Genomic DNA, 12671 nt, shown 5'->3' with positions numbered 1-12671 from the left:
TGAATGGAGACCGATCTGTTCTGTGCTGGAATAATAGTATGGTTGGGAAGGAGGGAGATGCTCGCAGCACAGAGACCACATGACGGCGGTAAATTCTCGGCAGTAATAGCACAGGGAGTGCAAAACGTCGTGACCGATGGAATCTAGGGAAATCTATTTGTTGGAGATGGATAAAATGGCGGGAAAGACCGCTAATATGCGCGCGGGATATTTGAAAACATCGGCTACTGTAGTTTTTGTTTATCCTTACCTACATAAAAGCGCCTGACTAATAAATATTCCCCGATCTGCTGCTCCACATAAATTGCTGAATTTGCTGCATAAAAGCTTTGTGATGCTGAGAACTTTAGGATGGGGCAGATGGGAGAGGCGGCTATCCATGTGATCCAGAAAAAGTAATTCCTCGTATTTCCCTTTCGTCACTTACAAGCAGCTGGGTACCCGCACTACACTGCAACTTCACTAGATATAGTAATTTTTATCGTTGCGCCCAAACATTTTATTTTGTTGGAACGTTAAGAATGGATAGAGCTTGTTTGACCTCCAGATTGACTCTTATTTTCCAAAGCGTTGGCAGCGAGTAACCGTTCCCTGTACACAGACACGCTGTGGGCACCCGGCAATTCTGTAACTTAGATCAGAGCCGCCCCCATATTCTCCATACAGAGCTGTAGTGCCGCTATCATACCGTCTACAAACAGTGCAGGGCTGCTCGCCGGCAGAAATGTACCAGAGCTTAGACCGCTCATCTGAGAATAACTACACCTGGCCAATAAAAACTATCCGGGGTACTCCAGCCGTGTCCGAGTTCCGCCTCCACTATTTGTATCGGGCGCCCGAATTCCCGGGCTATAAAACGGTATTTACTTAAATATGGGCGCCCAAATTGTTGGGTGTGGTGTAGGTTTAGGTATAGGTAAAGCTAGTAGTATATGTACCAGCAGCCACTGATTTTTATCAGCGACTATATAAAATAAACTACACACCATGCGTTCCTAATGTAATTGTGACTGGAGCATTATGTAAAGACTTGATGATCATCTAAAACTGAACCCAGGGTTAGATTAACCGCAACTATATTAAGCAATCCCCACCTCACCCGGTTCTCACATCCACAGGAAGAGCAGCACATGCATATCTGCCAATAACAGCCCTGTCACTAACAGCTATATGCACTGCTTGGTAACAATGTGAATGAGATATCGCAGCCCTTCAGGGAAAGGGTGGGTGGCTCTGAAAAGAGCCTTTGTGTTTCTGGAGAGACGCGCTGCGGCTTATCTCTTCTTAGGAGCGGCCTTCTTGGGCTTTGCTGCCTTCTTTGCAGGGCTTTTGGCGGCCTTAGGCTTGGCTGCCTTCTTAGCGGGGCTCTTGGCAGCTTTCTTGGGTTTAGCGGCAGCTTTGGGCTTCTTGGCAGCAGCTGCCGCCGGTTTCTTGGCTGCCTTCTTAGCGGGGCTCTTCTTGGCGGCGCTGGGGGCTTTCTTAGGCTTCTTCGGGGACTTGGCGGCTTTGGGCTTCCTGCCAGTAGCCGGCTTCTTAGGCTTGGCGGCAGCCGCTGGCTTCTTCTTGGCCTGTGCCGGCTTCTTGTGCTCTTTGCCGGCTGCCTCCTTCTTGCTGACCTTGAAGGATCCGGAGGCGCCGGTGCCTTTGACATGGACGAGGCTGCCCTTTGTCAGCAAGCCCTTGATGGCCAGCTTGAGGCGGCTGTTATTCTTCTCCACATCGTAGCCTCCGGCAGCCAGAGCCTTCTTCAGGGCGGCCAGGGAGACCCCGCTGCGCTCTTTGGAGGCGGACACGGCCTTGAGGATGAGCTCGGACACGGCGGGGCCGGAAGGCTTCTTGCTGGCTTTCTTGGCTCCTCCTCCGGCTGCCGCCTTCTTAGTCTGCTTCTTCTTGGCGGCGGGCTCCGCTGCGGGAGGGGCGGCTGCTGGGGCGATCTCTGCCATCTTCCTAGTTATTTTACAACAAAGTGTAACATTGCAAGTGATCGCCAGCTCTGCGCTTATATACTCTCTCCGGCTGCGCTGCCATTGGCTGCTGACAGTAGCGCGTCCCGTCTTCCTATTGGTGGGATCCGGACTCTCAGCCACCCCTCCCCTCCACACAGCTGTCACTCCTCGGCTCTCTGCTTGTGTTTCCTCACCGGGAGAAAAGTGGGTTTATTCCCCCCGGAAAGTAGCGGTGCGCCCCCTGTGTGCGGCCGCCCGGCTGGCAGGGGTCTCCCCTCCCCCATTACAGTCACGGGGGGCTTCTGAGCGGCGACAGTGGCCGGGAAATCCCCCTGTAATGTGACCAGCTCTGCTTCCTGCTCCCCCGATCTCCTCTGTCTCCATCATTATCAGGGGGTAACATGTCTGATATACGGGGTCTCCTGTCACTGCCCCCGCAATATGAAGTAGGGGATCCCCGCCACACATTATACGGGGCTGGGGGGCTACTGACCCCTGGAGGGGAATATTATGCGGAGGAATGTCCCGGATGCTATCACAGGCTGAGCTCTCCTCTGCTGCCTGCCATTGGGATGAGCACCTCACGTCACGCATCGGCTGTCCAGGGTTAATTACATCTGAGTGTATGATGATTAATGATTATAAGTATGGTATGGGCATTTCTAATACATTTACAATGGACAACATTAGAAGAGGGAGATTATTATAGAGCTGTAGCAGTTTAGAGTAGTGGTACTAGTGGAAATGTACGTTCATTTTGTATTCAGCACTGGTGATATTATATAGCAAAGCTGTAAACAATAAATAAATAAACATTTCGTTTGCCACTTGTACCTTTACTGCAAGCTGAAAAAGTAGGAAGGTTTGTCTGAAAGTGACACTCTGGAGGAAGTGTCACTAACAGGACGGGGAACCGCCTCTAACAATAAGGTCGGTTCTCGAGGTCGGGCAAGCTACGTCGTAACACACGGACAGAGAAAGTACAGATACAGTAGGCAGAGGCGGAGTCTAAGGCACAAGCAGGGTTCGGCAACGGGTATCAGAAATATCAAACAACACTTGTTTTGGGGGTGAATGATGCAAGAAACATCTTTTTTTCCAAGTAACAACAGCAAGTGATTATGTGGGGATGTTCCTTTAAAAAAAAAAAAAAGGTGGAAAGAGAAGTTGTGTCCAAAATTCTGTTCAGTACTGTATATACTTCTTCTTCTTCTTCTTCTTCTTTATCTTCTATATCTTCTTCTTCTTTATCTTCTATATCTTCTTCTTCTTTTTCTTCTTCTTCTATATCTTCTTCTTCTTCTTCTATATCTTCTTCTTCTTCTATATCTTCTTCTTCTTCTATATCTTCTTCTTCTTCTATATCTTCTTCTTCTTCTTCTTCTATATCTTCTTCTTCTTCTTCTATATCTTCTTCTTCTTCTTCTTCTTCTCCTTCTTCTTTTTCTATATCTTCTTCTTATTATTATTTTTCTATTTCTTCTTCTTCTTCTTCTTCTTCTTCTTCTTCTTCTTCTTCTTCTTCTTCTTCTTCTTCTTCTTCTTCTTCTTCTTCTTCTTCTTCTTCTTCTTCTTCTTCTTCTTTTTCTATATCTTCTTCTTCTTCTTTTCCTTCTTCTTCTTTTTCTATATCTTCTTCTTCTTCTATATCGTCTTCTTCTTCTTCACTTCTTTCTCTTCTATATTTTTTTTTAAAGAAATGCAGCTATTTTTGAGCGTAATAAATAGCTGGTGGCGCATGGTGGAAGCGCCATTGTATGTGCTCCCTGGCAGTGGAAACACACAGACAGCAGGAGGTAAATTCAGCAGCAGCAGCAGGAGGAGAATGATTGTGTGGCAGCAGGCAGTCAATGAGGCAGGCAGCGAGACATAATAGGCTGTGGTACCTAGCGGTGGTACCAGGCCGTAAATACACAGCATGAGGTTCCAGACAGCGGTCGTGAAGCCCACATCATGTCCAATACACAACTGGGACAACATGAGAGAAGTCACAGAGGCGAGCGTCCTTATTCTTGTTCAGAATGTGGGAAAGGTTTCATCCAGAAAGGAGGCCTTAACAGACACCAGAGAATTCACACAGGTGAGCGGCCTATCTCCTGTTCAGAGTGTGGGAAAGGCTTCATCCAGAAGAGGGACTTTCTTATACACAAAAAAAGGCACACCGAGCACTTTGCTTGTTCGAAATGTGGGAAAACTTTTGTACACGAAGGACGTCTAATTTTACATAAGAAGATTCACTCCCCCTGAGCCCTGGAGGCAAAGGAAGGCATATCACAGGTAGAGGTGTACCGAACGGTTAGCCGGCGAACGGTTCCAGGCGAACATTGGGGGTTCGCGTTCGCCTGCGCCAGGCGAACTTTTCCGGAAGTTCGATTCGCCCCATAATGCACTATGAGGGTCAACTTTGACCCTCTGCATCACAGTCAGCAGGCACATTGTAGCCATTCAGGCTACAGTAAGCCCTGGAGCCCCACCCCCCCTTATATAAGGCAGCCTCCGGCGGCCATTACAGTCACTCGTGTGCCTGCTAGAGAGAGGAAAGGGACAGCTGCTGCAGACTTTTTCTCTTAGGGACAGATTAGTTAGGTTCTAGGCTGCTTTGCTTGTTCCTGACTGATTAATATTGCTTTTAAAGCACCCAGCAACAGCTCTTTTCAGAACTCAACCTGTACATTTTTTTTTCTGACACTTTTGTTGCATGCACAGCCTTGCTAATTGATAGTGTGTGTGCCACTGCCAGCAGCCCAGCACATTCAGTGACTGACTGCCTGTGTGTGTGACAGGGAGCTGCACATTGTACTACCCAGTACTGCATATACCCCAGTACCTGTTGTGTTTACTTAACCCACCTCATCACTGCATATACTTAGCTTTGTGTTGAGTGAACCCAGCTCACTGCATCTAACTACCCAGTACCTGTTGTGTTTACTTAACCCACCTCATCACTGCATATACCTAGCGTTGTGTTGAGTGAACCCAGCTCACTGCATCTAAGTCTAACTACCTGTTGTGTTGAGTGAGAACCCACCTCACTGCATCTTAAGTACCTTTACTGTATACTGTTCAGTGAACCCAGCTCACTGCATCTAACTACCCAGTACCTGTTGTGTTTACTTAACCCACATCATCACTGCATATACCTAGCGTGGTGTTGAGTGAACCCAGCTCACTGCATCTAACTACCTGTTGTGTTGAGTGTGAACCCACCTGGCCACCTCACTGCATCTAACTACCTGTTGTGTTGAGTGAGAACCCACCTCACTGCATCTTAAGTACCTTTACTGTTGAGTGAACCCAGCTCACTGCATCTAACTACATGTTGTGTTGAGTGTGAACCCACCTGGCCACCTCACTGCATCTAACTACCTGTTGTGTTGAGTGAGAACCCACCTCACTGCATCTTAAGTACCTTTACTGTTGAGTGAACCCAGCTCACTGCATCTAACTACCCAGTACCTGTTGTGTTTACTTAACCCACCTCATCACTGCATATACCTAGCCTTGTGTTGAGTGAACCCAGCTCACTGCATCTAATTACCTGTTGTGTTGAGTGTGAACCCACCTGGCCACCTCACTGCATCTAACTACCTGTTGTGTTGAGTGAGAACCCACCTCACTGCATCTTAAGTACCTTTACTGTTGAGTGAACCCAGCTCACTGCATCTAACTACCTGTTGTGTTGAGTGTGAACCCACCTGGCCACCTCACTGCATCTAACTACCTGTTGTGTTGAGTGAGAACCTACCTCACTGCATCTTAAGTACCTTTACTGTTGAGTGAACCCAGCTCACTGCATCTAACTACCCAGTACCTGTTGTGTTTACTTAACCCACCTCATCACTGCATATACCTAGCCTTGTGTTGAGTGAACCCAGCTCACTGCATCTAATTACCTGTTGTGTTGAGTGTGAACCCACCTGGCCACCTCACTGCATCTAACTACCTGTTGTGTTGAGTGAGAACCCACCTCACTGCATCTTAAGTACCTTTACTGTTGAGTGAACCCAGCTCACTGCATCTAACTACCTGTTGTGTTGAGTGAGAACCCACCTCACTGCATATAGCTAGCATACCCCCGAGATGGACAAAATGGACAAACCAGGTAGAGGAAGAGGTAGAGGCAGACCCAGAGGAAGGCCACCAGGCACCGGCAGGTCTGTGGCTGTGCGAGGTGGTGTTGCTGTGATTTCATGCGGACCTGCCCCAAAATACAGTGCTCAGAAGAAGGCACGTGCCATCACTTCCCAAAATCGTGAGGAGGTGATTGAGTATTTAACACAGAACACCTCATCTCCCGCAGCCACCAGCGCTACAACAAGCACCACATCCGCTGCATTTGACACTTCGCAGGAGTTATTTGGTGGTGGTGGTGAAATCACTGATTCCCAGCCACTACTGCAACAACAACAAGAAGGCGTAGGTACACCACCTCATACGTCTGAGTTAGGTGGCGATAGTATGGACGCAACGTGTGTGGATGGGGATGATGGTGGACCACCTGAAGTTGGTGCACTTGAGGAGGTGTCTGAGGAAAGCACAGCTGGCCATGAGGATTATGATGACGATTATACGGATAGCACATATGTTCCCGGTAGAGGAGATGACCAGGGGGACAGTTCAGAGGAGGAGTCAGAGAGGAGTAGGAGGAGACGACTCCATGATAGAAGCAGAGGGAGCTCGTCCTCAGAAACAGCTGGGGGCAGTGTCCGGTGCCATGTATCGCCAGCTATGGCCAGGGAGCACACATGCCCTTCAACGTCAGCAGCTGCTGATGCCACCGTAGCGCCATCACCCCAGGGGGCCTCAGCGGTTTGGAAATTTTTTCACGTGTGTGTCTCAGATCGGAGCAAAGCCATCTGTTGTCTCTGCCAGCAAAAATTGAGCCGTGGAAAGGCCAACTGTCATGTAGGGACAAGTGCTTTACGAAGGCACCTGGAGAGAAGGCACAAACAGCTATGGCAAGAACACCTGAGGAAAAGAAGCACCCCTCAAAAGACAAGCAGCGGAGAACAACCGTGGCAGCCGTCACAGGGGGCTTCTGCTGCTCCACGTTCCCATGGTATTGTTCGTGGCTGGGGGGGAGGAAGAATGGATACACTTTTAAACAATTTAAAAATACAACCATCTAAACTTTCAAACAATTTAAAAATACAACCATCTAAACTTTCAAACAATTTAAAAATACAACCATCTATCATTTTCAAAAAATTTTAAAAAAAAGGGCAAAAAAACTTGCCCTCCGTAAAACATTCTTGGCAAATGCTTTCGACTTGGTTTGTCTTCCGCTGGCTCAAGGGTCCATCTGACCACAGATGCCTGGTCTGCAAAGCACGGTCAGGGCAGCTACAGCATGGGTCTCAGCAGGCTCCCACTTCGGGCCGCAATCCAACCTTCATTCCCCGCGGTGACAATGGCAGACTTGCCCTCCATAACGGATTCCCGTTAAAGGATTTAAAGTTAATTCATTTCAAATACACAGCAGGGCCTCGAAAGTCCGCCTCCTGTATTGTTATTTTTGATCACTACCTCGGGGCGGGCGTGCATGCCTACCTGCTGCCCTCCTTGGATGTGTAGTGGTAGCCGTTTCTCAGGCTCCACACCGGATTCCATCTCTCATTTCCCGGCCATTACCCGGGGTCACAAATGACAGACTTGCCCGCCTCCATATGATTCTCGTGAAAGGAATGTGGTGTCATCTTTGCCCGCCATAACTGGTTCTCGTTAAAGGATTTAAAGTACATTCATTTCAAATACACAGCAGGGCCTCGAAAGTCCGCCTCCTGTATTGTTATTTTTGGTCACTACCTCGGGGCGGGCGTGCATGCCTACCTGCTGCCCTCCTTGGATGTGTGGTGGTAGCCGTTTCTCAGGCTCCACACCGGATTCAAACCTCTCATTCCCCGGCCATTACCCGGGGTCACAATGGCAGACTTGCCCGCCTCCACAGGATTCACATTGTAGCGGTACTGAACAAGTACACAGCAAGTAGAAAATGTAAATTAAAAACAAAACGTAAGCTTTTTAACAATGCCATGGAAAGTTGAGAAGGAAGTCACACATTACCTGACATCACTGAGTGAGGAAGAGCAATCACGCCATGTTGCGCAGTAGTCCAGCATGGCCGTCACTACACAAACAGCTGTTTGCGGTGCGTTACACAGTGAGTTTGGTGTGTCAGTGTGAAGCAGTACTCTAATTACACTCCCTGTTTGATGTATACACATGCAAGATGTTGTAAAGCACTTTATGCCTCCAATTTAGCATTCAATGTGATTTCTGCCCTTAAAACGCTGCTTTGCGTCACATCCAGATTTTTCACCGGGACTTTTGTCATGTATCCCACTCAGCCATGTCCCCCTCCAGGTGTTAGACCCCTTGAAACATCTTTTCCATCACTTTTGTGGCCAGCATAATTTTTTCTATTTTTCAAAGTTCGCCTCCCCATTGAAGTCTATTGCGGTTCGCGAATTGTTCCGCGAACCGAACCTTCTGCGGAAGTTCGCGAACCGAAAATCGGAGGTTCGCGACATCTCTAATCACAGGAAGAGTGGAGTGTTGTCAAAGATCACTCCATCCAGAATTTGTAGGCGTGGCCAGGGGAGGGGCAATCTGCTGCCTGTTTCCCTCTTTCTGGAGGCAACAGCTTCCTCATGCTCCCCTCCGTCTGCCGCCGTTAGTGTAATGTTCATGCCGGGACCGGTGACTTGCTTGACCCCCCACCCGGACATACTGCGCCCTGTGTGCACAGTATTTCCTCCCCTCTTCACTTCTGGCTGGCGCATAGCGAGCGGCTCAGAAGCACGCTGATCCCTCTGTCTCCTCTGGGCTGCGTGTGCGCTCCACTACACCGAGCGTCACATGCTAATCATGCGCCAGGCGAACTTTTCCGGAAGTTCGATTCGCCCCATAATGCACTATGAGGGTCAACTTTGACCCTCTGCATCACAGTCAGCAGGCACATTGTAGCCATTCAGGCTACAGTAAGCCCTGGAGCCCCACCCCCCCCTTATATAAGGCAGCCTCTGGCGGCCATTACAGTCACTCGTGTGCCTGCTAGAGAGAGGAAAGGGACAGCTGCTGCAGACTTTTTCTCTTAGGGACAGATTAGTTAGGTTCTAGGCTGCTTTGCTTGTTCCTGACTGATTAATATTGCTTTTAAAGCACCCAGCAACAGCTCTTTTCAGAACTCAACCTGTACATTTTTTTTTCTGACACTTTTGTTGCATGCACAGCCTTGCTAATTGATAGTGTGTGTGCCACTGCCAGCAGCCCAGCACATTCAGTGACTGCCTGCCTGTGTGTGTGACAGGGAGCTGCACATTGTACTACCCAGTACTGCATATACCCCAGTACCTGTTGTGTTTACTTAACCCACCTCATCACTGCATATACTTAGCTTTGTGTTGAGTGAACCCAGCTCACTGCATCTAACTACCCAGTACCTGTTGTGTTTACTTAACCCACCTCATCACTGCATATACCTAGCGTTGTGTTGAGTGAACCCAGCTCACTGCATCTAAGTCTAACTACCTGTTGTGTTGAGTGAGAACCCACCTCACTGCATCTTAAGTACCTTTACTGTATACTGTTCAGTGAACCCAGCTCACTGCATCTAACTACCCAGTACCTGTTGTGTTTACTTAACCCACATCATCACTGCATATACCTAGCGTGGTGTTGAGTGAACCCAGCTCACTGCATCTAACTACCTGTTGTGTTGAGTGTGAACCCACCTGGCCACCTCACTGCATCTAACTACCTGTTGTGTTGAGTGAGAACCCACCTCACTGCATCTTAAGTACCTTTACTGTTGAGTGAACCCAGCTCACTGCATCTAACTACCTGTTGTGTTGAGTGTGAACCCACCTGGCCACCTCACTGCATCTAACTACCTGTTGTGTTGAGTGAGAACCCACCTCACTGCATCTTAAGTACCTTTACTGTTGAGTGAACCCAGCTCACTGCATCTAACTACCCAGTACCTGTTGTGTTTACTTAACCCACCTCATCACTGCATATACCTAGCCTTGTGTTGAGTGAACCCACCTCACTGCATCTTAAGTACCTTTACTGTTGAGTGAACCCAGCTCACTGCATCTAACTACCCAGTACTTGTTGTGTTTACTTAACCCACCTCATCACTGCATATACCTAGCGTTGTGTTGAGTGAACCCAGCTCACTGCATCTAAGTCTAACTACCTGTTGTGTTGAGTGAGAACCCACCTCACTGCATCTTAAGTACCTTTACTGTATACTGTTCAGTGAACCCAGCTCACTGCATCTAACTACCCAGTACCTGTTGTGTTTACTTAACCCACATCATCACTGCATATACCTAGCGTGGTGTTGAGTGAACCCAGCTCACTGCATCTAACTACCTGTTGTGTTGAGTGTGAACCCACCTGGCCACCTCACTGCATCTAACTACCTGTTGTGTTGAGTGAGAACCCACCTCACTGCATCTTAAGTACCTTTACTGTTGAGTGAACCCAGCTCACTGCATCTAACTACATGTTGTGTTGAGTGTGAACCCACCTGGCCACCTCACTGCATCTAACTACCTGTTGTGTTGAGTGAGAACCCACCTCACTGCATCTTAAGTACCTTTACTGTTGAGTGAACCCAGCTCACTGCATCTAACTACCCAGTACCTGTTGTGTTTACTTAACCCACCTCATCACTGCATATACCTAGCCTTGTGTTGAGTGAACCCAGCTCACTGCATCTAATTACCTGTTGTGTTGAGTGTGAACCCACCTGGCCACCTCACTGCATCTAACTACCTGTTGTGTTGAGTGAGAACCCACCTCACTGCATCTTAAGTACCTTTACTGTTGAGTGAACCCAGCTCACTGCATCTAACTACCTGTTGTGTTGAGTGTGAACCCACCTGGCCACCTCACTGCATCTAACTACCTGTTGTGTTGAGTGAGAACCCACCTCACTGCATCTTAAGTACCTTTACTGTTGAGTGAACCCAGCTCACTGCATCTAACTACCCAGTACCTGTTGTGTTTACTTAACCCACCTCATCACTGCATATACCTAGCCTTGTGTTGAGTGAACCCAGCTCACTGCATCTAATTACCTGTTGTGTTGAGTGTGAACCCACCTGGCCACCTCACTGCATCTAACTACCTGTTGTGTTGAGTGAGAACCCACCTCACTGCATCTTAAGTACCTTTACTGTTGAGTGAACCCAGCTCACTGCATCTAACTACCTGTTGTGTTGAGTGAGAACCCACCTCACTGCATATAGCTAGCATACCCCCGAGATGGACAAAATGGACAAACCAGGTAGAGGAAGAGGTAGAGGCAGACCCAGAGGAAGGCCACCAGGCACCGGCAGGTCTGTGGCTGTGCGAGGTGGTGTTGCTGTGATTTCATGCGGACCTGCCCCAAAATACAGTGCTCAGAAGAAGGCACGTGCCATCACTTCCCAAAATCGTGAGGAGGTGATTGAGTATTTAACACAGAACACCTCATCTCCCGCAGCCACCAGCGCTACAACAAGCACCACATCCGCTGCATTTGACACTTCGCAGGAGTTATTTGGTGGTGGTGGTGAAATCACTGATTCCCAGCCACTACTGCAACAACAACAAGAAGGCGTAGGTACACCACCTCATACGTCTGAGTTAGGTGGCGATAGTATGGACGCAACGTGTGTGGATGGGGATGATGGTGGACCACCTGAAGTTGGTGCACTTGAGGAGGTGTCTGAGGAAAGCACAGCTGGCCATGAGGATTATGATGACGATAATACGGATAGCACATATGTTCCCGGTAGAGGAGATGACCAGGGGGACAGTTCAGAGGAGGAGTCAGAGAGGAGTAGGAGGAGACGACTCCATGATAGAAGCAGAGGGAGCTCGTCCTCAGAAACAGCTGGGGGCAGTGTCCGGTGCCATGTATCGCCAGCTATGGCCAGGGAGCACACATGCCCTTCAACGTCAGCTGCTGCTGATGCCACCGTAGCGCCATCACCCCAGGGGGCCTCAGCGGTTTGGAAATTTTTTCACGTGTGTGTCTCAGATCAGAGCAAAGCCATCTGTTGTCTCTGCCAGCAAAAATTGAGCCGTGGAAAGGCCAACTGTCATGTAGGGACAAGTGCTTTACGAAGGCACCTGGAGAGAAGGCACAAACAGCTATGGCAAGAACACCTGAGGAAAAGAAGCACCCCTCAAAAGACAAGCAGCGGAGAACAACCGTGGCAGCCGTCACAGGGGGCTTCTGCTGCTCCACGTTCCCATGGTATTGTTCGTGGCTGGGGGGGAGGAAGAATGGATACACTTTTAAACAATTTAAAAATACAACCATCTAAACTTTCAAACAATTTAAAAATACAACCATCTAAACTTTCAAACAATTTAAAAATACAACCATCTATCATTTTCAAAAAATTTAAAAAAAAAGGGCAAAAAAACTTGCCCTCCGTAAAACATTCTTGGCAAATGCTTTCGACTTGGTTTGTCTTCCGCTGGCTCAAGGGTCCATCTGACCACAGATGCCTGGTCTGCAAAGCACGGTCAGGGCAGCTACAGCATGGGTCTCAGCAGGCTCCCACTTCGGGCCGCAATCCAACCTTCATTCCCCGCGGTGACAATGGCAGACTTGCCCTCCATAACGGATTCCCGTTAAAGGATTTAAAGTTAATTCATTTCAAATACACAGCAGGGCCTCGAAAGTCCGCCTCCTGTATTGTTATTTTTGATCACTACCTC

General features: G+C 48.5%; 1 protein-coding gene across 1 annotated transcript; it reads right to left on the bottom strand.

Annotated features, from left to right (window-relative positions):
• Positions 1-1250: 1250 nt before the first annotated feature.
• LOC137536494 (histone H1.11R-like) lies at positions 1251-1943 on the bottom strand. Its single transcript, XM_068258708.1, has one exon. The coding sequence runs from the start codon at positions 1941-1943 to the stop codon at positions 1275-1277; it is 669 nt and encodes a 222-aa protein (XP_068114809.1). The 3' UTR covers positions 1251-1274.
• Positions 1944-12671: the final 10728 nt, after the last annotated feature.

Source organism: Hyperolius riggenbachi, chromosome 10 (assembly GCF_040937935.1).
Source record: "Hyperolius riggenbachi isolate aHypRig1 chromosome 10, aHypRig1.pri, whole genome shotgun sequence".
In the NCBI taxonomy this organism is placed as follows: Eukaryota; Metazoa; Chordata; class Amphibia; order Anura; family Hyperoliidae; genus Hyperolius; species Hyperolius riggenbachi.
This window is presented reverse-complemented; position numbering and strand designations above follow the sequence as displayed.

Excerpts from the sequence above, each read along its gene's own strand:
- LOC137536494 (XM_068258708.1), bottom strand. The coding sequence starts at position 1,943 with ATGGCAGAGATCGCCCCAGCAGCCGCCCCTCCCGCAGCGGAGCCCGCC.